We start from the raw sequence: 26077 nt of genomic DNA, 5'->3' as shown, positions 1-26077 counted from the left end.
CAGTTTCTCATAGTAGCAGGCAATCTCTACCACATCAACACACATTCCATGGTATCTCCAGGACATTTTGCAATCAGGGCCCATCAATTACGTTCTGACACTTCTGCCACTGTACCCTCCACCCATGCCCCCTCCACCCTTCACCACCTCCCAACCACCCCCACCCCAACAGCTGCCTACATTGTCCACTCCATCTGTAACTAAATACAGATCTTGCCTCTAATATTGACTGCACTCTGGTCAGTGTGAAAGAAAAATTCTCTGACATTTAGGAAATAGGTAGAACCCATTCAGCAAACTCTATTCAGCGTGTAACTGTTGCAAGTAATTATGATTCAGTGGACCTAATAAGGAATAGAAGTGGCTGGGATATGCATGACAAGGGTGACTGTAAACAGCTATAACTTGTGCTGACTTGTGCTCACTGCTGGTGAGGACAGGAAAGTATGGTCAGTACCATACTTATAAAAGTGACCATAAATACAGATTCCATTATGGAACTTCAACCATTGAATTTCGAGATTTTGAGAACTATTAATGGTTTAAATAGTGATTCTCTGTTACGAAGCTAAAAATTATTAGAGAGCAAAATTATTTAATATTTCATGTTGCATGCATTAACAATTCTTTGAAAAACAAATTCTAGATTTATTGAGTCATTCAATATACAACAAATCCCAAATACGGATGTTTTCTAAAGGCTAAACTGGTGCTACATTGAATAACACGGTTTCTCAAAAAACAAATGCTAAGTTTAAACAGTTGTGAAATGTACTGCAAAAGCCAAACATATAGATTTGCTTTAAGGGTTAAAATTTTGACAAAAGTACAATTTCCACAATAATGAGTGGAATTACTTAGAGCTTGATTTCAGATTGGCCTGCTTCAATTGAAACATTTGACAGGAAGCAAGAGTATTAAGTTGCTGAGTTTGCCACACTGCACCTGCTTATTCTGGTTTTAGTCATGCTGGTACCTGTTTAACCCTGCTTTGTCATGCTAGGCCATTTACTGGGCAGTGGGCAGTCAGAATCTGCACATCTTCAAGGGAAAAAGAGCAGATGATTGTTTTGGGATCAAGGAAAGATTGTGCAGTGTAGTTCAGTAAATGGTTTAATGTTAACCTCAGTGCTGTAGTCTTCTATCCTTAAAAGAAAGATGCAAGAATACACTACAGTAAAGCATCTTTTTTCAATTACTTTAAACAGTTTGAAATGATATACAGAAGAAAAGCATGAAATCAGTTCGTAAGGTGGCTGTCTTTCCACATGGAGACAGTGACGTGCCTGCGTCACTTATTGTAAAGAGTTGAAGCCTAATACTGGACATGCACTGCACTGGCTGTGACAGTGACTGTTAATTTTCATGCCTCTGGCTCCTTCCAAACTGCTTGTGAGGACATCAGCAATCTCAGTTAGTTTGCTGTGCACATGGTGATTTGGCATGCCACTGATGCAGTGTGTGTGATAGCATGGAGGCTGACAATTGGGAAGTAAGTGCATTGGGATCTGTTCACATTTCCAGATTCCAGCAGTTGGAGGGCCTTGTTGACTACATGCATGTAGCCCTGCATGCTCCCCCTTCTTGAAGCAAATCTATTTCTGAACAGCAAAGGTTTCTATTTGCTCATTGTGTATGTTGTTTGTGACTACTTGAAGGTCTGAGTCTGGTATCCTGGTGGTAGTCATAATGCTTTCATATTGTGTCAGTTCTCAATATCCACTCTGTAATACCTGAAACATCAGGTGGGGGGCTGTGCTGGGGCTCAAGGGCTTTTTAAAAGTCCATTCATGGGATTGCACGTCAGAAGCTGGAGGTGGGCCTCCTTCTTGACTCCAATTAAATGGCTCACTAGGCTATTTCAGAGGACAGGTCAACAAGATGGCTGTGGGTCTGGATCAGACTGGGTAAGGATGGCAGATTGCCTTCTCTAAAGGACATTAATTTTTATGACAACCTGGTAGTTTTCGTGGTTACCATTATTGATGTTAGCTTTTTATTCCAGAATAATTTAATTTCAATTTTCTCAGATGCCTTGGTGGGATTTGAACTCATGTCTCTGGATCATTAATCCAGTAACATAACCACCATGCCACTGTAGTGTTATGCAATGTTATATTTTATTCCCACCAACTAGCTCATGACTCCTCTCAGGAACCCAGGCACATACACAGAACTCCAATATAATGAGAGCCATGCATCAAAAGGATTGTCACCAAGCAACCCATTGGTATCCTGAAGCAACAGTTTACTTTCTGGATGAATTGGAAGAAGTTCATCAGGTCAATCCAGAGTGAGTCTCAAGATTCTTAATGTTGCATGCTTCTCAATCTAGCTATTCAAAGGGAAGTTAACTTTGAAGATTCCTGAGGAGGAAGAAGTGGAACAGGAAGATGAAGGAGGAACTGAAGAAAGCAAATGAGCATGACCCAACAGAAGTTACCAGAACTGCCATGCAGCAAATTTATTGAGAAGCGATTCTCTTAATTGGTCCCTTCCCTCCCCCAACACCAACAGCTCTTCCTTCCATTGGACCCAGTCCTCACACCCATCATATTACTGTCCTCAAACTGCACAACTTTTGTGTCCCTCTTGCATCAATAAGATTTTGAAGGCCAATAGGGATACTAAAAGCAAATATTTAACTTCATTACTGTAACAGACTCTCATCTTGATTTGACAAATGTTTACATGACTTATCTATCTGTAAATCAACTTTGTACAACCCAGTATCTGTCATGTGTGCACGTGACCAATTCTATTCCTCCTGCGATGTAGTTCCTGAGTAACTGCAGCTTGGAATGTGGAAGGCCACTGAAGTTTCATTAAAGCACTTGAGATGACAGTGGTGAACACTCTTGAGGGTATCCGAACGTTGTGGAGCTGGTTACAGACTGCTGGGATTGGCTCTGGTGGGGCAATCTGATCCAGCTAGCTTTCTGGTGCTAACAGCACCACTGGTTGTGAGGGTAACTGGGGAGCCAGTAGGCGCCTGCTTCATGGAGCCAAAGGCATTCAGAGGAGCGTCAGCACTCCCTTTGTTCTGCACACAAGCAGAGTGCCATAGGCATGCTGTGAGGCTCTATAAGACCCTACTCATACTCAACTTTGATCTTTGTAAGCCAGAGGAGATGCTAGTCTCAAAGCCAAGATGGTAGATATTTGAGCCTCTATCAAATGAATTGGAGCTGATTGCAGAGTTGAGATTCTGCAAAGCTCATAGAGCTGATTAGTCACTCTGTTTGGCTGCGTGGTCTTGATGCTATGCACAAGTTGAAACTGGACTTTTCCACATTCTCCGTTGAGAATGTGCATGAGTTCTCTAAAAAGCAGCCCAGTCCATTTAAAAGGGCTGTGTGAATTGCTATCAGTCTTCTTAGTTATAGTGGGAGCCATGTCTCCATCTGTGCCCCATGTGCAAGCAAGGCTAGGATATGAGTTCCAACGAACTGCTTCTTTGGCATTCTATCCCTCTGCCCTTGCTCCTACACACTCATGCTGAACGGATCTCTACATGCAGACACTGCCGCACTGCACACAGCAATGGGCTCTGAGCTGATAAGTGCAAGTGTAAGGTTGAGGTACGCTTGCTGTACTGCAGCACTGCTCTCTTATTCTTCCTTTTATCCCTGAGGGCTGTGTGTAAGCAGAAACAGAAGCATGGCTTCTGGAAGGGTGGGGTTTAAGTGAAAAAAGAAGATAGCTGAAAATCCTGCAGGACTTGCCCTCCAACATCACCAGATACCACGCTCCTGACATGCTTCTGCCCACGATGTCCATGATCTGCTCTACAAGTGGGGACAGCACATGGATGAAGTGTGGTCCTTTTCCTGTGGCTGCCGGCTCTCTGTTTTTGGGTGTGACATTGCCCTGCATGAAAGAAGAAAGTGTACCCATGCTAGAGTAATGATAATTTTTGAGGACATTTTGAGGCGAGTGAGGGTAGAGGAGTGTTGCTCATGTGGCAAGATGGAAGAGGTGTGAGGAGGTGAAAGAAGTAATAATGAGGATAGTGGTAGCTCTAGTGTGTTGCAGTAGGAGCTGAAATCAGCAGAGTAAAGTGTGCTGCAGCTATTGTAGGAGAGTAATAGCAGTTGAGGGAGGGACAGGCCGTGAGCGCTGCAGCAATAGGTGGTGCAAGGCTAATCATAGAGTAGTGATAGATATGAGCTGGGGACTTACCCTGGCTAACCTTTCGAGGTCACTGAATTCCTTCCTGCATTTAATCTGTGGCTTGGGGGATGTACTCTCTCTACTCTTTGCACTGTGCCACCTTTTCCCACTTGTGTCTGGCAGCTGACCTGAAAATCTTTCTGTTGTTTGGTAAATAGAAGATGTCCCATCTTCTGCTGACTTCTTCCACCAAAACCTGAAAAATGGGGTCTGAAAGCAAGGCCAGGCTTTGCAACTTCTCCTGCACCTGACATTACCTGCAGCCAAAGTGCATCTCCTCTTTAAAAGTTGCAGACTGCCTTTAAATTTCATCAGGTGTGTGCAAATTGCCCCCCCCCACCCCCGCCCCGGCCGGTGATCAGTCAGTGCTCCACAAGCGATGTCCATATTGCCCACAAAAACACACTCAAAACAATTAGAAATCAATTAATCTAACTTCATGTTTTGAAAGAATGAAGAAAGAAAAACATTTTCTAGTTAACCTTCTATTCAGCTCTTTTTGTCTAGCATCATTTACTGCTGCTTCAGGTAATTTTATTTATTTTATGTTTAAATATACACTGTTGATAAATATGGGTGAAAAATTTGGATAATCTCTTAACTGTGGCCTTCATGTGCCATGAAGAAGCTGAATGGTACTAAGATGCAAATACAATAATGTTCAAAGAATAATATATCTTGTGACACCAACATTTAAATCATTGCTCTGGACCAAGTTCTTCTTTATATCACTAATGTACCAGTCCACTGCTTTAAAAATGCAGGAAGAGGGCAGGCTGGTCCTGCTTCTAATCATGTTGAAGGTTAGGTCATAGATCTCCCTTCCCAAATTGGAAGGAAAAATGTTTGTGCATATTTCATGCCCAATTCTAATTTAATCTTAAAAATAGATGGGCATACAGAAACCCTACATATGTAAATCCTCTTATGATTTCCAGCTAGTTCTGCATGATCAGAACATGTACTGTTGGAAGTCCACTAATTTTACTGGTCCAGTCCCAGAATGTCATTTAAGTGGCTGCTTGTCACTTAGCAGCAGGTTTTGCTCCGTGATTACAAGTCATTTGCACTTAAAAGTGGTGATATCTGACTTGGATCTTTTATGTTAGTAGACATTTACCTAATTCCTTTTGTTTTCCCTTTTTAAAATATATCTGTGGATTTTTCTGGACTTTGATAAGATTAGCTTTACTTCAGCGCACTAAGAATGCACAGTGTTGTGTTTTGTAGTATTTATAGAGATGAGCTAAAATAATCTCTGCTCATATCAGACAGCATTGAAGTTTCTTACACCCTGCATAGAGTTACAAAATAAGAACTTATTTTTGGATACTCAAAGCTGACAGACCGACTCAGTAATAAAAATTGCAAACATTGTATGTTGGCTCAGAATTATATTGCACTATAGAGGAACAGGTTACACAATTTGCATTGGTAGAATTTAAAAAACAAAGCTGTTTGCTGATATCCAATGAACACTACATTGCATTTATTCCTTCCAGAAAGCTTTGCACCAATCTGTAGTGAAAATATTTATACAATATATATTTTGATATTTTGCCTGTGATAAACCCATGTTATTGTTTTTGGCAAGAGCAAAACAAAAACACAGTTGTGTAATAATAGTGTAGTTGGAATTGCTCACCCCATTGTGTATGTGTTTTGCAGCTACAAGATTCAAAGTCAGATGTGTAGAGATACAAATTGCTTACTAATCTACGTACAGCTAATTTATATTGGATGGACTTTAATGAGATGCACCCAATCTTTTTACTTGTGCCATGATTAGAATCAAGCCCCAGGTCTTGATAAATATTCCATCAGAGTATTCAAATTACCCTTAAGGGCATTAATATAGGATAATAGATGGCTGGCAGTGAATTACAAGGCAGTAATTCAATCGAGTGGCTCTGATGATGTCATAAATTGAGAGTACTAAGTGGCTTCTGAGCATTAGCAGACCACCACCCCCCCTCCCCACCAAACCCCCTCCCCCCTGCCCGATTTAATTATCACCTTAATCCTACTGCAGTCTTCACGTTCTTCAACACACAATGTATAAAAGAGTATTTGGGCCAACCTTCAACAATTTAGGATGCCATGGTGGGCACAGTGGATTGGTAGAGGGCTAAGGCTGCACTGAATTGCTGATTTCAGTTAATTTGTATTGAGTGTGGGGTCAAGGGACTTCCCTTATTTCCAATGAGTTAATTCGAGGGCATTCAGCTGCACTTCTATCACCTAGATCAAAGGCATTAGTGGAGGTGTAGGGGGGAAGTACCCAATTTCTATTCCAGTACAGATGCACAACTAATTGCAAAGCAAGAAGACAATGCCTCAAATAAAATAATTTAGCCTAACATTATTTCAAATTTCGAAGCACAACATAATTTTCAGACAAATCCACAGAGAAAATCCAACTGAACAACCTTAATCTGGTGTATTTGTCTAATGGAGTCGTTTGAAAATGGTGTTCTTATGGTTGCTCGGAAGTTTTCTGCCTTGTATTGGTGCCATTTTTGGAATAGCCAAAACAAGACTGTTCAACATGAAACTTCAATTGAAACTTGTTAAATTGTCACCATTTTTCCTTTAGTTGGTATTGTGTATAATTTCTTATATTTATACTAATTTCCCCATCCCATTTTGAAATTATTTTTTTCTTTTTCCCTCACTACTTTTAGGTTCCCCTGCACCATGTATTATTTTCTTACCAAGAGAGTAGGCAGGTAACCAGTAGCTAGAGGTGACTCTGTAATCAGCCACAAGGAGATGTTTAGATTGATTTTCCCATGTTATTTTCTTTCTCTGATGGATCGGCAGAGTCTTATCTTAAGAGATTTTGTGAGGCTCATAGTGTCGAACACTATTAAATTGTAGGAGGGAGGGAAAATTGAGTGACATATGGATTTGCATCATTTTGAACTGCTGGGAAAAGAATTGGAGTCAGCCTGATTACTCATGATTTCAATCCATTAAGATTCAAGGAGAGGAAGGATGGCATCGTTTGAGTTTGGCTCCTTTCTGTTAAAGAATGGTAAACACCTGTTAACTATTTATTTAGGCAAAAAAATGTCCAATTAAAAACGTGATCTTTTCTCCCCCTTTTTTCCTTCATTGAAGACGCTGGGGTGCAGTTCCACAAGTGTCGGCAGCCCTCCCTAACTTCGCCCAAGAGCCCATTCTACATGTGGAAGCTTAAACCGTGAGTATCGGCAGGTTGTTTCACTCTGAAGGGCATAGAGCCACTCTTCTTTCGATGTCTGCAGATGTACTTTCCAGTAGTGGTCACTGGATAGTGGTCGGGAGCTGGAACCCTGATTGCTTTCCTTCCTTCTCCCCTTTCCTTGTTGCTAGTCTGGAAGACACTGAGGTTTATTGCAACATCTTATCACTATTCCAACTGAGATCAACGAACTTAGCACAGATCAGAGACTGAACTTGGGAGGTTACAGTCCTGCGTGTCTCAGTATCACATCCAATGATGCATTTACCAAACCAACCAATCAAGGAAGCTAAATGTAACCATTTCACATTTTTTACTAGCTTTTTATTCATATTTGGTCATGCCCTCCTTCCTTCAAAACTCAAGATTGTTTGGTGACATCATGAAAATATTTTTTGCCTTTGTAGGTCACATGATCCTCCCATGATATTGGACGTTTCTGATCTGATACTCAACATGCCAGTGATTCTGAATCCCAGGTGAACAGTAACTGCAACTCTGGGAAATAAATAAGCATATTTAGAGATTAGAAAGCAGTCCACTGACAGCATGTTGTGTCTATGTACTGCATTCTAGAGAGCTATAATGTGGGTTTACATTCACACTTCCCACCTGTTGAGTGACTGAACCATTGGGAGGAGGGGCTAGAGGGAGACAAAACAACATATCTAATGGAGGTGAAGGGTGAGAACTCATCAGCTTGAGTGCCAGTGCTTGACACTTGGCAACAGGTCGTGTGTCTGCTGTCTCAGTGGGGGAATCACGCACAATAAGATGGGAAACTTCAATACAAGACACAAAAAAATGGCACATTGAAAGGACATGACAGTGTTTGTAGCATTCATTGGAGCCAGAAAAGATATTTCTCGTGCAAGTGAGGTGCTCCTCAGAATTGGTGAGGACTCAGCTAAAAGATTTGTAACCAATCTGGAGAAGGAAAAATGAAATTAGGATGAATCTGCTTTTGCTCTGCTTTTGATAAAAAAAAAATTGGAGGGTAATAAATTCATCAAACTAAAAATGCAGGAGCTAATAGACTACTCAAGTTTCAATGCATGGAAAATAGAAAGCAGGCTCCTATTACCGCAAAGATACACAGATGCTGTCTGCTTTAATCGCTTGGTCATGGTTGGCAGACAGTTAGTCATCACAGGCTATGACAGGGTGAAAGCAGGGTGCCAGGGTCCCTTTCAAGTGAAAATTTGATGCAGAAAACATTCTCTTTCTCCCTCCCTAGAAGTTAACAGCAACATTTTACTTCAAATCATTAGTCTCGCATAACTCAATCAATATGGATTTACTCAAAAATCAATTTCCTACCGCAAATATGATTGTTAAATAATTCACAAGTAACAAGCCCTCTGGCACCTGGAGGTTGAAGGGGGGTAAGTGCTGAACAAGATTTAAAGCAGATTTCAATTAAACGAAGAGAAAAAAAATATTAACATTCAGTCAGCCTTTGAAACTTTTCTTCGCTTGGCCAGAAAAATCTTTTTTTTTGGGAAGGGGAGGGGGCAAGTGAAGGAAGAGCACAGCAGAAAGCCGCATAAATCAGCGCAGGTGCAATGAAGCAAACTTAACTGTTCAGCATATGTAAGTGCAATCTGAAAATCATTGTCTTGCAAAGAACACTTGAAATTGGTCCCTAATGGCCTCTGCTTTTGTCATATGGTCTTGATTATAACGATAAAATTGCATTGCCATGCCTTTAGTGAGAACGAGGTGGATGAATAATTGTTACATGTGTTGAATACAGTGTGTGTGTGTGTGTGTGTGTGTGTGGACAGCCACTGGACATACTCTCCATCTGTGAAGCAGTTTTCAAAGAGACCCCTCTCATGCTGAAAGGTACCTGCTGTAGCAGTATTATTTTATTGGGAAAACCAGCAGGGTGCTTGAAGGTGTGTGGAAACCTGGTGCAGATATGATGGCTGAATCTCTGTTTGCATCAAGCTCAATAATAAATTCCAGCTAATTCATTTTTTATTCTCTCTCGGGGTCTGCTTGCAGACTTGACTTAACAGAGGAAGCATCATGTTACTTCCTTTAAATAATTGATGTCTCTCGGCCTAAGCCAGCTCAGAAGAAAATCTGAAAATAGTGACTGATTAAGTAAATATGTAGCTTTTGCATTCCAGATATGTGGGTGGGATTGCTGTCATTGGATCTTTGTATAGCGCTTTCCATTTCAGAGGATGTACATTTCACAGGTTGTCATTACGACCAAAACTGCTTTTAAAGCGACTGCTGTCCTTTTAGTTTGGCCTATGTAGGTAGGTTTCTGTTACTATTATAAAAACAGTTCCACATAACCACTTCCACTACATACCAACTATAGAATTTGCTGAAAAATGTGAATTTTCAATGAAATGCACTGCAATTGACTTCACAATCGTTAATGTTTCAGTTTGATCGTCATCACAAATCAATGATGCCGAGTGCTGTGGCAGTTGGCATCCACATTGAAAGCCAGAGTCAGCAGAAAAACAAACCCAAAATGGATAAAACCAACCCATACAATTTACTGTATGTATTATTAAAAATAACAGATACCTAGTAGTGATTACAAGGCAGTAATCTAATCTCAGAGTTTAGATGACAGTTATAAACCACTCAAGGTTTGCTCTTGTGGCTTATGACATCACCTGAACCCCTGTATTAAATTACTGCCTTGTAATCACCCTTTGGTAACCATTATGCTCCAATACATATGGCATTGCTTATTTTCTAGTAATCCATTCTGAAAACAAACTTATAATGCTGCAGTGGCAGCCATGTGATGCCCTTTTAACATTGAGCCTAATATTGTTATCAAGTTTATTATCCTTTCACCTTTGTAATTGTAATGAACATTGCATTACATATTGTAAAGAATAACCAGAGTTGCTAGTGAATTAAGGTCAGAGTTCAATCACTCTTCTGTTGATATAAATTGCTTAAATTTTGCTGTCTTGGTTCACAGTCCAATGAAAGTTGTGATTGTTGTTAGCTGTCCATTATTTTGCATCTTAGCCCTATTAGACTATTGCCTGATTTGAAAAAAATAATTCTAATAAAACCATATGATTTTTTAATTTGTTTATAAGAAAATGATATCACTTAACATATTCGGGTCTGTATAAGAGTGCTTGAGAATTGGGATTAAATATGGTAGCTGCAAGTCTTCTTCATTGGAGGGTTTTGGGGTAGGGAGGGAGTGTTGGAGGCAAGGTGATTGCTATCCGGCTGCTCGACAATGAGAGGTATCACTCTAAACCTTAGTCTGTCCTCGCCTGACATAATTACTTGAATTCACAAAGTGCACTTTCTAGCAAAAAACTGATTTCCCATCCCCAACACGTAACCTGGGAGATTGAGGAGAGACTGCATTTGTCTCACCACCCCCTCAACTGAGACCAATAACTCAGGACATGCCAGTGGTAAACCTGGGATTACTTTGGTCATCACACCTTCTAGAGTGGTATATGCAATGAATAGATCTTTAAATGATTATTTTCTAGAGGTCCTTTTTGAGGAATCCTTTATTAAACTTTTACTGTGCAGTTAATTTTAATATTCCTCCATTCAAAGAAATTAAGTCATTTTTTGGTTGTGTGTGAAAGTGCTAACTTGTTCTTTGTGATACTTGGCATTGCAATCAAAGCTATATGGTTTGTGTATCTATGCAACTGACTTTTGTTCTTTTAGCTGGGTTCCTGCCAAGTATAAAACCAGCACACATGGTTCAACAGCCAAGGTCAGTGAGATGAGCACACAAACTGTATATTCTGAATCAAACCTTAGAGTAAAAACCTGAGTCTTTTTATATAACAGAAGATATTAAGAAGCCTTATTTGTTTTCAACAAAGTCGCTTTAAACTCCAAATCGATCAATTAAGGAAACAATAGTTTTGTGATAAATATGAAGCATTACATTTCTCTGCAGAAGAGCTGAATAATATACAGGTCTGAATGCCAGTCACACAACTTAATTGTGCAAAGTAATGACTGCATCAGAATAGTTAATAGGGGTGCTTTTATTGTCAGGTCAGTCAATGTGTTAATGGAAAATAAAACAGCATAAACTTTTTGCTGCAAACTGTTTTGTGGAAAGACAATCCAATAAAGAGCAAAAATGAACATCTCATCACTAACCTTTTTAATCGGATAGTAATGATGAAGGAAACATTAGTGCACGGACTCATTGATCAGAGCGTCAAGGTAAAAGATCTCCCTCATTAGCACCTGTAACCCAGGTTGCCGCCTGAGGATATTCAGTGTGGCGTTGCGATGCTGTTCTGTATTGAAGTGGGTGGGGGAGAAGTCAGAGGAGAAGGCACTCTACACCATTCTAGTGCACCTCATAGAAACTATTTCAGTGATGTGGACGGAGACTTGGGAAATCATTGTCTGCATTTCCTGGCCCGTCCTTCAAAAAATACTTGTACCGTGGCAGGAAGGACAAATTGCACTGGAGAGAAATTAAGTTATCAAATAGGGATAATAACAGGGAAAATTTAACGTAATGGCAGCCCCAGAGTCACAATACATTTCTACACGCTAGATGTTCAAAATTAACCAAATGTCACACATACTAACTCTATAGAATTTAGTTTCAAATAACCATTTTATCTTAATATTTATGTTCTTGAGCATTAAGACTATAGGACGTGTGTACGTTACAATATAGAATCCAGTATCACAAACTAGCCAACTATGGTTTACCAATAAGTCATGCAATTAACAGTTTCCAAAATTTATTATGAAGATAATTACATTGGTAAGAAAATTGACCATCTATTTCAACCTATTCTTATTAACTAAATTATTAGTTGAGATAAACCGTGTTCTTCATGCAATAGTGCAGTATTCTTAATTATTCTGTAATTTCCATCAAAGGTGACATTCAGCATTTCTAACCATTGATAGTACACACAAACTGCTAATTGTTTCAAGACAGAAAGCGTTATTCATTTGTTGTCACCAATTACTAAACTGTACAAAAAACCTCAATGGTAGTTATATTCCAAGCACAAAATTGAAATTATGAGCAGATTTGCATTTCAATTACAGAATTACAAAATTCATTAAAGGAACGATTCTTCATAACTAAGATCTCAAACAGAAAAATTCTACTCTGATAATTTGGAATCATATCTCAAGTTTAATTTAATTTCTGTTTTGATTTTAAAGATTACATTTAGCCACTGAACTGCTTGACTTGCATCACCAAGTCCATCATTTTGACTACAATATTAGAACAGGTTACACAAAGTGCAAGTTTTAAAAGCAAATTTTTGCTATTAAGCTTACTTCTGGATACAGTTATGTTCCAATTCAGCAGTTATCATTTGAAGTTGACTGCAATACTTCTTTTTAAGTTCTAAAGGCTTTTACACATAACAATTCACTTCCACACGTTCACTGGATCTGGTAATTGGAGAATTTCACAGCCTGGATTTTGAGGTCCGTGGTGAATGGACGGCACTTTCCGCTAACCACCAAGAAAGCTGCCCAAAAGATCTAGCGAGCCTGATTTCCTGTTTATGATGTCAATTTCATTTTGGTGCTAGCTATAGGGGATCTCTGGCTTCTAGGTACAATGAAGTCATCAAACAGGCTAAGCAGTCAATCAGATTGAAGAATCTTGTGACAGACAGCAAACCAGGAAGCAAAAAGCACTGATTGTCATTCACTTTTTAATCATTTTACAGAGAGTAAAATAAAGACTGGGGTAGACATATGAGATTAAGGTTGAAGATGAATTATCATAAACTTTAAAAAAAACTCATTATTTTAAAAATCTATGTTTTTTTTTATTATTGAATGGAGGAAATTACATTGCAGACTCCTAAAGTTACTTTTTCAAGGCCAAAGGGTGCTGAACAGTAATTGGGACTTTGGACACCATTAAAAACTCAGCTACACCTCATTCAACAAAGCATAACACTTTAACTGTTTTTTTACAGCGAGAATAGTGGGTAAAAAGTTGAAGTTCACATCAAATCACTGATCTCTGTCTTGTTTGCATCTGCAAAGACTGCAATAGCGCACCATGTGGAGGAGCAGGGTATCCCTGACAGCATGGATTTCCATGTTTAACTGTGCATGTGCGATGACAGAAATGCCGTCAGGTTCACAGAGTAATGACACCTGACAGTTTTGCCATCATTACAACCACAAAACTGGGCCCAAATCTCACTTATATTGTAGAACTAAGAATAAATTTCCAAGTATGTTTTAGGGGCATTAATTACGGAGAAAAAATAAATTAAAAACATATGACAGTTTTCAGCATTATTTACATATTATGTTAAGAAATAAATACAATTTGCACATTTAACATTTTTTATTATCTTTTCTGTATTGGAAACTGTGCAGCATAAAGCCTCATACATTTTCAATGAGACTGATCTTAAAATGCAGTATAACTTTAAAAAAAATTCTGGGCCTAAAACTTCAAAGTCCACGGGCTGAATTTTCCCCTGTCAAGGGGGTTGTGCGGGGGCGGGCCAGGTGGGTGCGGATCCAATCGGCGTCCCTGATCGGGTCCGTGCCGCCATTTTACGTGGCGGGCCAATTAAGGCCCCGCCCAACGTGACGTGCGCCTGGAAGCGCTGAGAGCTCCCTGTGGGGGTGGGGAGGAGGGGGGGGGGGGTGGGGGGCGGTGGTTCCCTGAATCAGGAGGTGCCTGAGGGAAATTAATTTTAAGTTTTAACAGTTCAATAAAGTGTTGAAAACATTTTTATGACATGTCTCCTCATGTGAAACTGTCACATGAGCTCAGACATGGGCATTAATTTCAACAAAAAATTTTGAAGAAATTTAAGGTCATTCATGAAACCTCATCCCGCCCGTGGATGAGGTTTCATGAAAAATGCGAAGGCCCACTGGGCTCTTTGCCTGCCTGCCAACCTTAAGGTTGGATGGGCAGCTCCATTACGTATTTTAATTGTTAGTTAAATGGCCTTAATAGTCCTCTGACAGTTCGGTGGGCGCGCAGCCGAGTTGGTTGCCCGCCCACCGAACTGAAAATCTAAATGACATGCGGTGATGTCGGGATGCCCGCCTGACATCACCCCGCGTTATTTGACGCCTCAACGGCAGGCCCTACCATCGCTCGCCGAGCTGAAGATTCTCTGCTATGCTTCATTCATTCAGTAACGATTATATCAGTGGGGTTAAATAATGGATTTTAAAACTAAAGATGGAGGATAAAGGGCAACTGAAATAAGTTACTGTTCTTTACAACCTTGTGTTTAATTATTGTACAGAATGTTGCAATCTATACATTTTTGGTAAGGATCATTAAAACAATAAATGCATGTAATGAAGATTGGAATTTTAAGACCCTTAGATTTTAAAAAAAAAATTGCACAGGAGTTTTTTTTTTAAAGTGCTAAAATACCCTCAAATACCAGCCTCTGAGCCTTAGCTCGAGCTGAGGGGGGTTAGCATAGCAATCATTTGAAAGGTCTGACTAGAGAGATTCCATGTGGAATCACAAGGAGCAGGTCATGTCTGACCAGTTTGCCAGAGTAATTTGAAGAGGTTATCAAACTAGGGGATATTGCCAACCTGAATTTCAATTGCCGGAGCTATTAGTATTGGAATGAGGCAATAGAGTGAGGAGATTTATATTGTGCTAGAATCTGGGAGAGAGGAGGAAATAGTATTTTATCAAGAAGATTGATAGTTTTGGATCAGCTTATTATGGGTGGTTATAAGAAGAAGTAGTTTAGATCATCAGAGGCCTCCCTCCCACTCCACTGGAGTGCACATGGACTGCAGTGGTTCAAGAGGGTGGCTCACCACTACCTTCTGAAAGTGAATTAAGGGTACGTAATGACCTACATCCCATAAATGAGTATAAAAAAAGAGGTAAATTTGATAAGCATCTTGAAGAGAAGCACATTGTCAGATTATTGCCAGGATAATAGGAAGGAAAGATACCAGAATGTATATTCCTTTCCACGTCAATGTTTTCCATGTTTCTGCTTCTCTGTATCATAGGCAGATTCATAAAGTGGCTGACAGGTAGACAACAAAAGCCAGGGGTATTTGGGAAGGGTCTAAGTGTAACCCAGTTATCAATTGAGGGTCACAGCTGTTGTTGCAATTTTAAAAATAAATTTTGTAAGTATCTCAGTCAGAATATTGTCCATGGTTTCTTAATTTTTCAGGTGACACTGAGTTGAGTACAGTGGTCAGTGATATTAACCAATATGTGATAATTCAAAGGAATCCAAAGGTGAAGTCAATGCGCAGAGAGCTGGCAGATGGAATTCATCACAACTAATTTTAAAGTGATGCGATTAGGTAGGAAAATTTTAATTAGGTAGTAAATGACAATTTACTTGAGGTGACAAAGCTGAAATGGATCTGGGATTTTGCAAGTGCTGAAGAAAGCAAATAAAAAGTTAAAATGTATAGCAAGGAATATGACCTAAAAGTGTAACAAGGTAATGATGAAATTGTTTGAGGCCTTGGTGAAGCTGATGATGAATTATTGATAGGTGTCCAAAGGGGGGGGGGGCTAAAAGGCCAATTCCTGGTTACAGAAGGCTGAGTTATGAGGAAAGATCGTTTAGTCCTAAACCTTACTCTTAGGAAAAGAGAAGAATGAGGGTCACTTGAGAGAAAAATATGTGCATAGGGAATTTGGATTCAGGGGAGCTTTTCAATCAGGTACAGGATTTAAGGAGCCCTGTCGTGTTGAGGATGCCAACAGTAAATGGGAAATTTAGACAACTTTTTTTTGTGTAGTAAGAGAGTGACAGATATACGATGAAGGCTCAATGGCCATGGTAGAACAGAAAAACGTGGCAGTTTTTAACAAATGATTGGATGAATTCCTATGGGCAAAGGTGACTCTGGTCAGTTAGCTTCAGAATTACAATAAGGAAAGCGATGGGAGGTTTGGAGTGGTAAACCGGATGGACCAGAGATTTCTCCTGCCCAAAAGCATTACTTTGTCATGCCACATTAGCATTTGTACGATAGCAAGAGTTCTGTAAAAGTTTACTGCAGCCAATAAGATAATTAGCATGATCAATAAGTGCTACAAACACACAGCAGATCAGTCAGCATTTGCAGAGAGAGAAAATAAACTGATGTTTCAGGCGCAGACCTTTCATTCGAACTGGGGTCTGAAGAAGTTCTCATACCTGGAAGATAAACTTGTCTATCCTTTTCACAAATGCTGACTGACCTGCCATATGTTTTCAGCATTTTCTGATTTTGTTTCCGATTTTCAGTGTCTGCAGTATTTTGCTTTTTGAAATTGTCGAGTAAAGTTCTCTTGTCTGTAGCTAGTATTTTATGCTCAGCTGTACAATGTTCTCTATTTTGTTAATCCCCTGTCATAATTGGACTTGTCATAAATTTCTTTACCAAAGCTCCTGTCGTACTTTTGGAGGGGAAGGAGGGGGGGAAGTAATTGCTGCTTCCTAAATGAATGTACAGCAACAAATCTAATCCTAATAGTCCGCACTGACAGAGCAGTAGATTACCTTCTTAGCTTGGAATTTGTTTGGGGCCATCAATAAAAATGACTAATTTGATTATTGACCATCTTTGCTCTTGCATTTTCATAGTGATTATTATACAAATAATAATTGAATTTAGGGAAGGGAAAGATTAGGCTGCTATCTTCCCCTTCCTAGAAGCAATGAATGAATTTACAGATAAATAGGATTGCAATTCATGCACAGTACAGGTAGCAAAAGAAACAAAATAGCCAGTATCCAACAGGCTTGAGTTAAGTATTTCTTTTAGCCTCTGAGCAGCATTTCAGAGGAGGTTACATATTTAGAATTATAGAAATTACAGCACAGCAGGAGGCCATTTGACCCATCATTCCTGTGTTGGTGCTAGGTCTTCCACTGCAGTTATCTACTTTAATCCTATTTCCTCCCCTTTCCCCATATCCTTTTATATTCCTAGCCAATCCCATTTAAATGATGTTACAGTCACTGCCTTAATAACTGCTTGTGGTAAGGAGTTCCATATCCTAATGATATTCTTGAGAATAAAATCCTTATGAACTTCCTCCTTCATTCTTCTAGGAATAATCCTCAGTCTGTGACCCTTTGTTACCAATTCACCCGCCAGTGGAAACAATCCTTCACTGTTTACCTTCTTAAAACCTTTTATAATTTTGAAAATATCTATTGCATTTCTCCTTAATCTTTTATACTGTATTGTTTCGCTCCATGCTTATCTTGCTGTGAGTCAGATGTTGAGTATGATTGGGAAATAATACTGGTTTTCAGCTGAATCTTGAAGTGTTTACTTTTTGCTGTTTATAGTTTAATGGGCACAATAGTCTTGTCCTGCATGAATGAATATCCGTGTTGTGTGCTAGGGCTCCACGACAGATGATACCTCTTATCTCCTGTGATTTGGAATTTAAAAGCCAGTGAAGCTCAACAATTGTATATTCTGATTTAAATGGGCTGAAAATGGCACAGTATTTAAATTTCAAAACCAAAAAAAAAATGTAAATGATGCAGTTCTGTTTAATGTAGATCAGGTGAAACCTCAAGTCTGCTTTTAAACTCTATTCTTTTTATATGAGATTTCAAAAATAAAACTTAGCGGGTGAATGGGATTAGAATTTTTAAAATGAAGTTAGCTGGCATTTTATGTTTACAGTAATTGTGTTGAATAGGCCTTTACTCTGGATTACAGTATGTAAATTAACCTGATACATTCTTATAAGATATTAATCTTTATCACATTGACAGTATATAAGCTAAGCTATTCTATATTTGATTTTGCTTTCTTTATCCACTGGTTTTGTGATAAAATATTAAAATGACTAATAATTGCAGTAGTTTGTATTTATTGAAAATGATGACACCTATTGGCTTAATTAAAGTAACCTCCTCAAACTGCCATTTCAAAGTGCTTTGCAAATAACCATCTCTTTTGCAGAAATGAATTTGTCTTTTCGGTGCTGTATATTTCAAAATGTGAGTATTGGATTCATAAACCTATGATGCTATGATTTGATGTACTCTTGAAAGCTCCGTGGCCTAGAGAATTTACTGTTGAAGAAAGAAAAAACTTATATTTGACATCTTCAGGGTCTCCCAGAGCACTTCAGAACCAATAAATTGCATTTGAAGTGCTCTTTTTCAGGCAAATGGAGCTTCCAATTTGTGCACAGTCATGCTCCACAAATAGTAATGAAGTAAATGACCAATTAGTCTGTTTTTGGAGCTATTGATTAAGGGATACCTAGCCACAAAGATACACCCTGCTCTTCTTCAAATAGTGTCTCAAGATCTTTTAGACCCACTTGGACATGCAAAGAAGTCTTCGGTTTAACATCTTTTCTAAAAGTCAACATTTTCAACAGGGCAGCACTCCCTCAGTACTGCACTGAGGTTTAAGCCTAGGTTATTTACTCAAGTCGCTTATTGAGACTTGATCCCACAGGCCAAATTTTCAGATCAGGATTGGAACCCAAAGCCCAAATGAATTCCAGGTCCCAATCCCACACTTTAAGTGCATCTTTCGTGCAATGCTATTTTTAAATGCTAATGCCCTAATTAGGCAGCAGTGTCTCCAGGAGGCAGGAGCTGCCTGCCTGGTGCCAGCAACAAAGGCAGCAACCATGTTGGGGCCTGCTGCCCCCTTGCCAAAGAGAGCTGGCAGCTCCTCAGAGTGCATGATCCTGAGGGCGACCGGGTCAAACTGAGGTAATGCTCATGTTCTGGTGCAGAGTACCTGAGGCCGGGCCCAATAACTTTCAAAGTTAAATAATAAGTTTTTCCTTCACTCCGCAGTGAACCCCATAGCTGCACCAGACTGTTTGGCTTATTGGAAAAATTACCAATAGAAACTGCAGTGCTGACCTCTCCAGCCTGTTAATAAGCTCCTCAAGGAATTTAATGGGCCATTCATGGGAGGTAAGCAGGTTCTCCATTCCCTGCTCCCCACCAGAACTTTAATAATGCCAGAATCTTGAGAGGGCCTCCGGGACCACGACTTTAAAATTGTGACTGCACCAGGGTTACAACCTGCCAGCATGTAAAAATCCGATCCCACATCTTTCTGACTGGGGAGACAATGCTACTACTGGGGCAAGCTGCTGTGAAGCACAGGAGGAATGATGTTCAGGCACATGAAAGGAAGAAAAAGTCATGGGGCAAAATTTTACGGCAGCGGGATTTTACCTTCTCGCTGAAGTCAATGAGGTTTAGAATGTCTCGCCGCATTTTACGGCCCCGTCCCCGCCGAAACGAGGCCGTAAAATTCTGTCCATTAGTGTGGCATTGCTTAGATTATGATGTGCTTTTTAACATTTTGACTTTGTAAAATAAACTGCGATGAAAGATAAGGATTTCCTTTGCTACCATTTCCGAAAAAGCTTTATTCATTCATTCTGCAGTCTATTCGATGATGATTAAGGTGATATTTTGCCACTGACATGTTCCCCCAAGTATCTCTCTTTTAGTACCATATTGTAGTGTAGATTTTTGTCATCTCTTGATGCAAACATTGTGGACCTGATATCAATGAGAGAGTGAACGTGGGGGCAATTTTGTGGACATGAAATGTGAACGAATGGATTTAATTTAGATTACCTGATTACCAATTTTGAAATCCAGGCCACAATCAGGGACTGCAGAGAAAGGAGGGAGAGATGGGGGAAGGCAGGGAAATTGGGCCTAGAGGAGGAGAAAATTGCAAGGAACAGGAAGGACAGAAGACTGTGGAAGGGCCTATGAAGGAAATAAGCAGGGGGTGGGGGGCGGGGTGCTGCTGGAGGACATTGGGAGGGCATCTGATTGTGGGGACAGGCAGTTGGGAACGGCAATCACTGGAGAGGTTTGGGCCAGAGGTGTGGAGGTAACAATTCTGCTCCTCCTGACCAACAAACATTTATCCACATCATGCAGCAGTCCTTGCCTCCTGTTAAAACTGGAACAGAGAAAAAAAATCTGAGGCATACATTTAAATGATTGATTCACTTCCCAAAACATCCCCCTCCTTCCCACCTCTGTGACTGGAAGTGGGCAGGTTTGAGATTTTTTACATTTGTACTTTCCACCTGACCCAAACCTATCCATTTTTGAGAATTAAAATTCACCCCCCCCCCTCTCTCCCCCCACCCCACCCCCACCTCCACCCCCTCCCGCACAGCTCCCCCATCCCCTTGCTAATGTTGCCTTGGGACTGAGTGATTCAGGAATGGAAAATGTAGTTGTGTGCAGCAACAGCGGAAACTCGACAGCTGATACTCATATTTCTAGAATGAATTGGAGCGATGTTCATTAGCTACATTTACAATGACATACACAACTTAAACTACTGCTTCACAGTCACACTCTTGTCTTTTAAGGACATCAGTAGGGGACAAATAAGAGATTTGCTGATTTAAAAAAATATATTGCCATCCTTTGTAGATAAATTTAATATTTCCTGCTTCTGTTGGATTAATTTACACGTCTAGTTTTACTTTTCAACAGTAAATAAAGAATAGTGAAGTAGAGGCCAGTAGCCTGGTGATTTGCTTGCCTTTGAGTGACAGTTGATAAATCAGCAATAATCAGTTAAGTATTACAGCACCTTTGTAAGTGCAACAATCATTATTTCATCTTCAATTATATTGTTATTATAATATTTTAAACGTAACTTTACAGCAGACATAGAAAATAGAATCTACATATGAAATGGCAAACTATAACCCTGAGAGGCGAAATTATTTCTTTATTAGTTTACCTTCCATTTATTTACTGTAAATGTTTCTTAAGCATTTTATTTTGTTTGCCAAAACATTTGATAGTAAACTAAACCACTTTAGTTTGTCACAAAACCTTTCTTCTCATTACAAGTTTTGGGTAAATGACATTTGTGTGAACTTGCAGATCTCAGATAATGACTGACTTCTATCATATTGTTCTTAGTTAAGTGCTGTAATGAAACTGTTATCACAGAGCTTCTTTACTGTATCATTTACCTAATGGATTGAATGAAGAACAGAATCAATGATATTTGTGGAGGCATCAGCAAGGTGAGCTGTCCCGCCATCCCAATTTAAGAAGGTGCAAGATGCTTTAGGAGAAAGGGAAAGAGAACAAAAATAAAAAAAAGAAAGGTAATGGGAAAAATAACACTATATTTAATTTTACCCAATTATAGTAAAAATGAAGACTAACTAAATGTTCATTGTAGGGGTTGGTAAATTTAAGTAATATTAAAATTTGAGCACTCACAAAGAGTATGTTATGCATAGTCCTCACATATATGCTAGAGAGAATCTTAGTGAAATTACCTCTGGGAAACTCAGTGAAGGTTCAATATCCACTGCTAAATAGTTCAAATAACCTGGACTACGGTTTATGTCTGATTGTGTAGGGCTGAATACAAATTATGTAATTGCTCGGATTATGTGCCAGCGCTAACCCTATTTGTTTAAATAATATGGCATTGTATTTTACCCTGTATTTAATGTAGCATCCTTCCAATGGGTTTTCACGACCAGTGCCAAGACTTTGTGCCTATACTTGGAGTTTCTTTAAAATTATAAAGGCATTCAATTGGATGGATACATAGAAACAAATTGCAGAACAAGGTGACACAATCTTTAAATTAGAGTTAAGCCATTTCAGGGTGAAATCTGGAAGCACTGTTTTGCACAATGATTGGGTGATATCTGGATCGCTCCACAAAAGGTTATGGATGCTGGCTCAGTTGAAACATTCGAAACTGAAAGGTAGATTTCTGTTAGGTATGGGTATTAAAGGATTTGAAATAAAGATGGGTAAATGGAGTTGAGTTATAAGTGGAACAGGCTCGAGTAGTTGAATGGCCTGCCCCTGTTCCGATCTTTCTATTTTCAACGATCAAGGAAAAGTCCTAAAACATAAGCAAAATAAGAACAGAAAATGCTGAAAACCCTCAGTAGGTCAGGCAGCTTCTGTAGAGAGAGAAAGAGATTTAACCAGTGGATGACATTTCATCTGAACTGGACAAATTTAGAGATGCATTGGGTTTTTAGCAGGTAGAAAGGCAGGGGAAGGCGGGTTGGGGGAAGGGCAGCAAGAACAAAAGGGAAGATCTAGGATACGGGGCGGACAGAAAAAATTAAATGCCAAAAAGGATGGTGGTGTAAATCAAACGGAGATGGTAATGGATAAGTAAAGAAACAAAGATGAGTAGGGAGGAGATGTAAATGGGAAAAAGCAGAATTATTACCAAAGCTACCGTTCAAAAAGGGGGCAGAGATCTGAAATTGTTGAACTCGGTGTTGAATCCAGAAGGCTGTAGGTACCTAATTGAAAGATGGTGAGCTTCACTGGAACAGTGTAGGAGGCTGAAGACAGATAAACCAGAGTGGGAATAAGACACAAAATTAAATGGCTAGAAACTCAGGGTCATGCTTTTGGATAGAATAGAGCAAAAGTCGAACCCATGGTAAGAGTTTTAGCTGGGACGTGAAAGAGCGTGTTTGATGAATCAAATAATCTTCTTTCTCCACGCTTCCTTACATTTCCTCTTCACATGCAGCAAAAAGGATAGTTATTAGAAGTAATAAATAATTTTAAATGAAATTTATGATGTGGAATGTAGAAATACTTTCCATGTGAAATTATAGCTTTTTGAAAAAAAAAACAAAGCACCCTCTTGTTGCATTTTTTCCAGACAATGTAAGTGAGACATTGTTGGCAATTTCTCAGCATGGGTTAAGCCCTGATGCCAGAACCATGGACAGAATTTTTCCGTTGGGGGGCAGGACCCGCACGCCGACGCGGGGTGACATCGGGTGGAACTCCCGACCTCACCCCACGTCATTTACATTTCCAGGTCGGCAGGAGTCGGCTGTACGCCTGCCGACCTGTCAATGGCCTATTAAGGCCATTAAGAAACCAATTCAAAACAAAAACAAAAATACCTGGAAAAACTCAGCAGGTCTGACAGCATCTACGGAGAGGAACACAGTTAACGTTTCGAGTCCGTATGACTCTTCAACAGAACTAAAGAAAAATAGAAGAGAGGTGAAATATAAGCTGGTTTAAGGGGGGTGGGACAAGTAGAGCTGGATAGAGGGCCAGTGATAGGTGGAGATAACCAAAAGATGTCACAGACAAAAGGACAAAGAGGTATTGAAGCTGGTGATATTATCTAAGGAATGTGATAATAAAGGTACAGATAGGCCTAGTGGGGGTGGGGTGGGGGGAAGGGAAGGGATCGAAATAGGCTAAAAGGCAAAGATAAAACAATGGATAGAAATACATTTTAAAATAATGGAAATGGGTGGGAAAAGAAAAATCTATATAAATTATTGGAAAAAGGGGAATAGGAAAGGGGGTGGGGATGGAGGAGAGAGTTCATGATCTAAAATTGTTGAACTCAATATTCAGTCCGGAAGGCTGTAAAGTGCCTAATCAGAAGATGAGGTGCTGTTCCTCCAGTTTGCGTTGAGCTTCACTGGAACAATGCAGCAGGCCAAGGACGGACATGTGGGCATGAGAGCAGGGAGGAGTGTTGAAATAGCAAGCGACAGGGAGGTCTGGGTCATGCTTGCGGACAGACCGAAGGTGTTCCGCAAAGCTGTCACCCAGTCTGTATTTGGTCTCTCCAATGTAGAGGAAACCATATTGGGAGCAGCGAATGCAGTAGACTAAATTGAGGGAAGTGCAAGTGAAATGCTGCTTCACTTGAAAGGAGTGTTTGGGTCCTTGGACGCTGAGGAGAGGGGAAGTAAAGGGGCAGGTATTGCACCTTCTGCGTTTGCATGGGGAGGAGCCGTGGGAGGGGGTTGAGGTGTAGGGGGTGATGGAGGAGTGGACCAGGGTGTCCCGGAGGGAATGATCCCTGCGGAATGCCACCAGGGGAGGTGAAGGGAAGATGTGTTTGTTGGTGGCATCATGCTGGAGTTGGCGGAAATGGCGGAGGATGATCCTTTGAATGCGGAGGCTGGTGGCGTGATAAGTGAGGACAAGGGGACAAGAACCTATCATGGTTCTGGGAGGGAGAGGAAGGTGTGAGGTGTGAGAAACCAATTCAGCTCATTGATGGACCTACCCGTCCAACCTTAAGGTTGGCGGGCAGGTCGGGAGCCCAGGCGGGCTTGTGAAGAATCATGAAACCTCATCCACTGGCTGGATGAGGCTTCATGAGGGTTTTTAAATTTTAATGAAAGGTTGCAATATAAGTTATGGACATGTCCCAACTCATGTCACGGTGTCACATGAGGGGACATGGCAGGGAAAATTTTTAAACTCCTTCATTATAAAAGTTTCAAAACGGAGCCGATCTCCCTGAGGCAGCACTTTGCCTCTGGGAGATCTGTGCGCTCTTTCGCGTGCACGCGCACTCCCGGCTGAGGGAATCCCCTCCTGCCTGCACAGGAAGCGCATAACGCTTCTTGGCAGATGTCACGCTGGGTGGGCATTAATTGGCCCACCCAAGTAAAATGGCGGCGTGCCTCTTGCTGGGGACACCAATCGGGAGCCAGTCCGCTCGCGTCCACTCCCGCTCTCTCCCCCCACCCCCCGATGGGGGAAAAGTTTTTCCACATATGCAGGCCCCAAGCCTGCACTGGCGGGCAGCGGTATCACAGTGGCAATCTCCCGGGTGGCATTTCTAATCGCAATTAAGAGCAGTGGGCTGGCTGCCCATGCTTCCAGCCCAATCAGAGAGCCTGCAGCTCTGGAGCCTCAGCAACGCCACTGAGAGATATGGCTACTGCCGAGGCTGCAGGGAGAATGAGAGGGTACAGCAAGTGATTAGGAAAGCAAGTGGAATGTTGGCATTTATTGGTAGAGGAATGGAATAAAAAAGTGGGGAAGTTTTACTGCAGCTATACAGGGCCTTAGTGAGACTCTTCTTATTTGGAAAAATATATAGAGCAGAATTTTCTGCCTGGCGAGTGGGCCCGATCAGTCTTCAGCGGACGGGGAGTCGATCCCCGCCGGAGAAGCGGGCCCTGCCGCCATTTTACGTGGGTGGACCAATTAAGGCCCGCCCAGCGTGACGTTCGGTGGGAAGCGCTATGCGCTCCCTGTGCGGGCAGGGGCGATTCCCCAAAAGCAAGAGTGCGCTCTTTCGCGCATGCGCACAAAAGAGCACACATCTCCCCGAGGCAAAGTGCTGCCTCAGGGAGATCGCTGACACTTATAAAAATATTAAAAATAGGAAAAAAAATTCCTATTAAAACTTTATTAAACTTTCTAAAACCCTACATGAAACCTACCGGTGGATGAGGTTTCATGTTTTCTCTATTAGCCGCCGGGGCTCCTGGCCTGCCTGCCAACCTTAAGGTTGGACGGGCAGGTCCTTTAATTGTTTAAATGATCCTGTCAATGGCCTCAATTGGCCATTGACAGGTCGGCGGGCCCGCAGCTGATTTTGCTGCGCCCCTGCCTTCCTGGAAATTTAAATGGGCCGGGATGATATCGGGGGTTCCGCCCAACATCATCCCGCATCATTTTATGCGTCAGTGAGCGGGCCCCGCCCCCTGCCCGCCGAAGGCAAAATTCTGCCCATAATATCTTTAGAAGCAGTTCAGAGAAGGTTCACTTGACTCATTCTGGGATGAAGTGTTTATTTTATGAAGAAAGTTTGAACAGGTTAGGACTATACCCATTGGAGTTTAGAAGAATGAGATGTGATCTTATTGAAACATGTCAGATCTTGAGGAGACTGGATAGGGTGGAGCAGGATGTTTCTTCTTGTGGTGGA

At 40.7% G+C, this 26077-nt stretch overlaps 1 protein-coding gene across 4 annotated transcripts in view; it reads left to right on the top strand.

Annotated features, from left to right (window-relative positions):
- The window catches only part of esrrga (estrogen-related receptor gamma a), a 268041-nt gene that overhangs the window by 15532 nt on the left and 226432 nt on the right, over positions 1 to 26077 (top strand). The window contains exon 2 of one of the 4 annotated variants that reach the window (XM_078557073.1): positions 7297 to 7378. The exons of the other annotated variants lie outside the window; for them this stretch is intronic. Coding sequence (XP_078413199.1) covers positions 7362 to 7378 — 17 coding nt within the window. The 5' untranslated portion in view covers positions 7297 to 7361. The remainder of the gene's footprint in view (positions 1 to 7296; positions 7379 to 26077) is intronic. 4 annotated transcript variants of the gene reach the window in all.

Source organism: Cetorhinus maximus, chromosome 14 (assembly GCF_964194155.1).
Source record: "Cetorhinus maximus chromosome 14, sCetMax3.hap1.1, whole genome shotgun sequence".
In the NCBI taxonomy this organism is placed as follows: Eukaryota; Metazoa; Chordata; class Chondrichthyes; order Lamniformes; family Cetorhinidae; genus Cetorhinus; species Cetorhinus maximus.
This window is presented reverse-complemented; position numbering and strand designations above follow the sequence as displayed.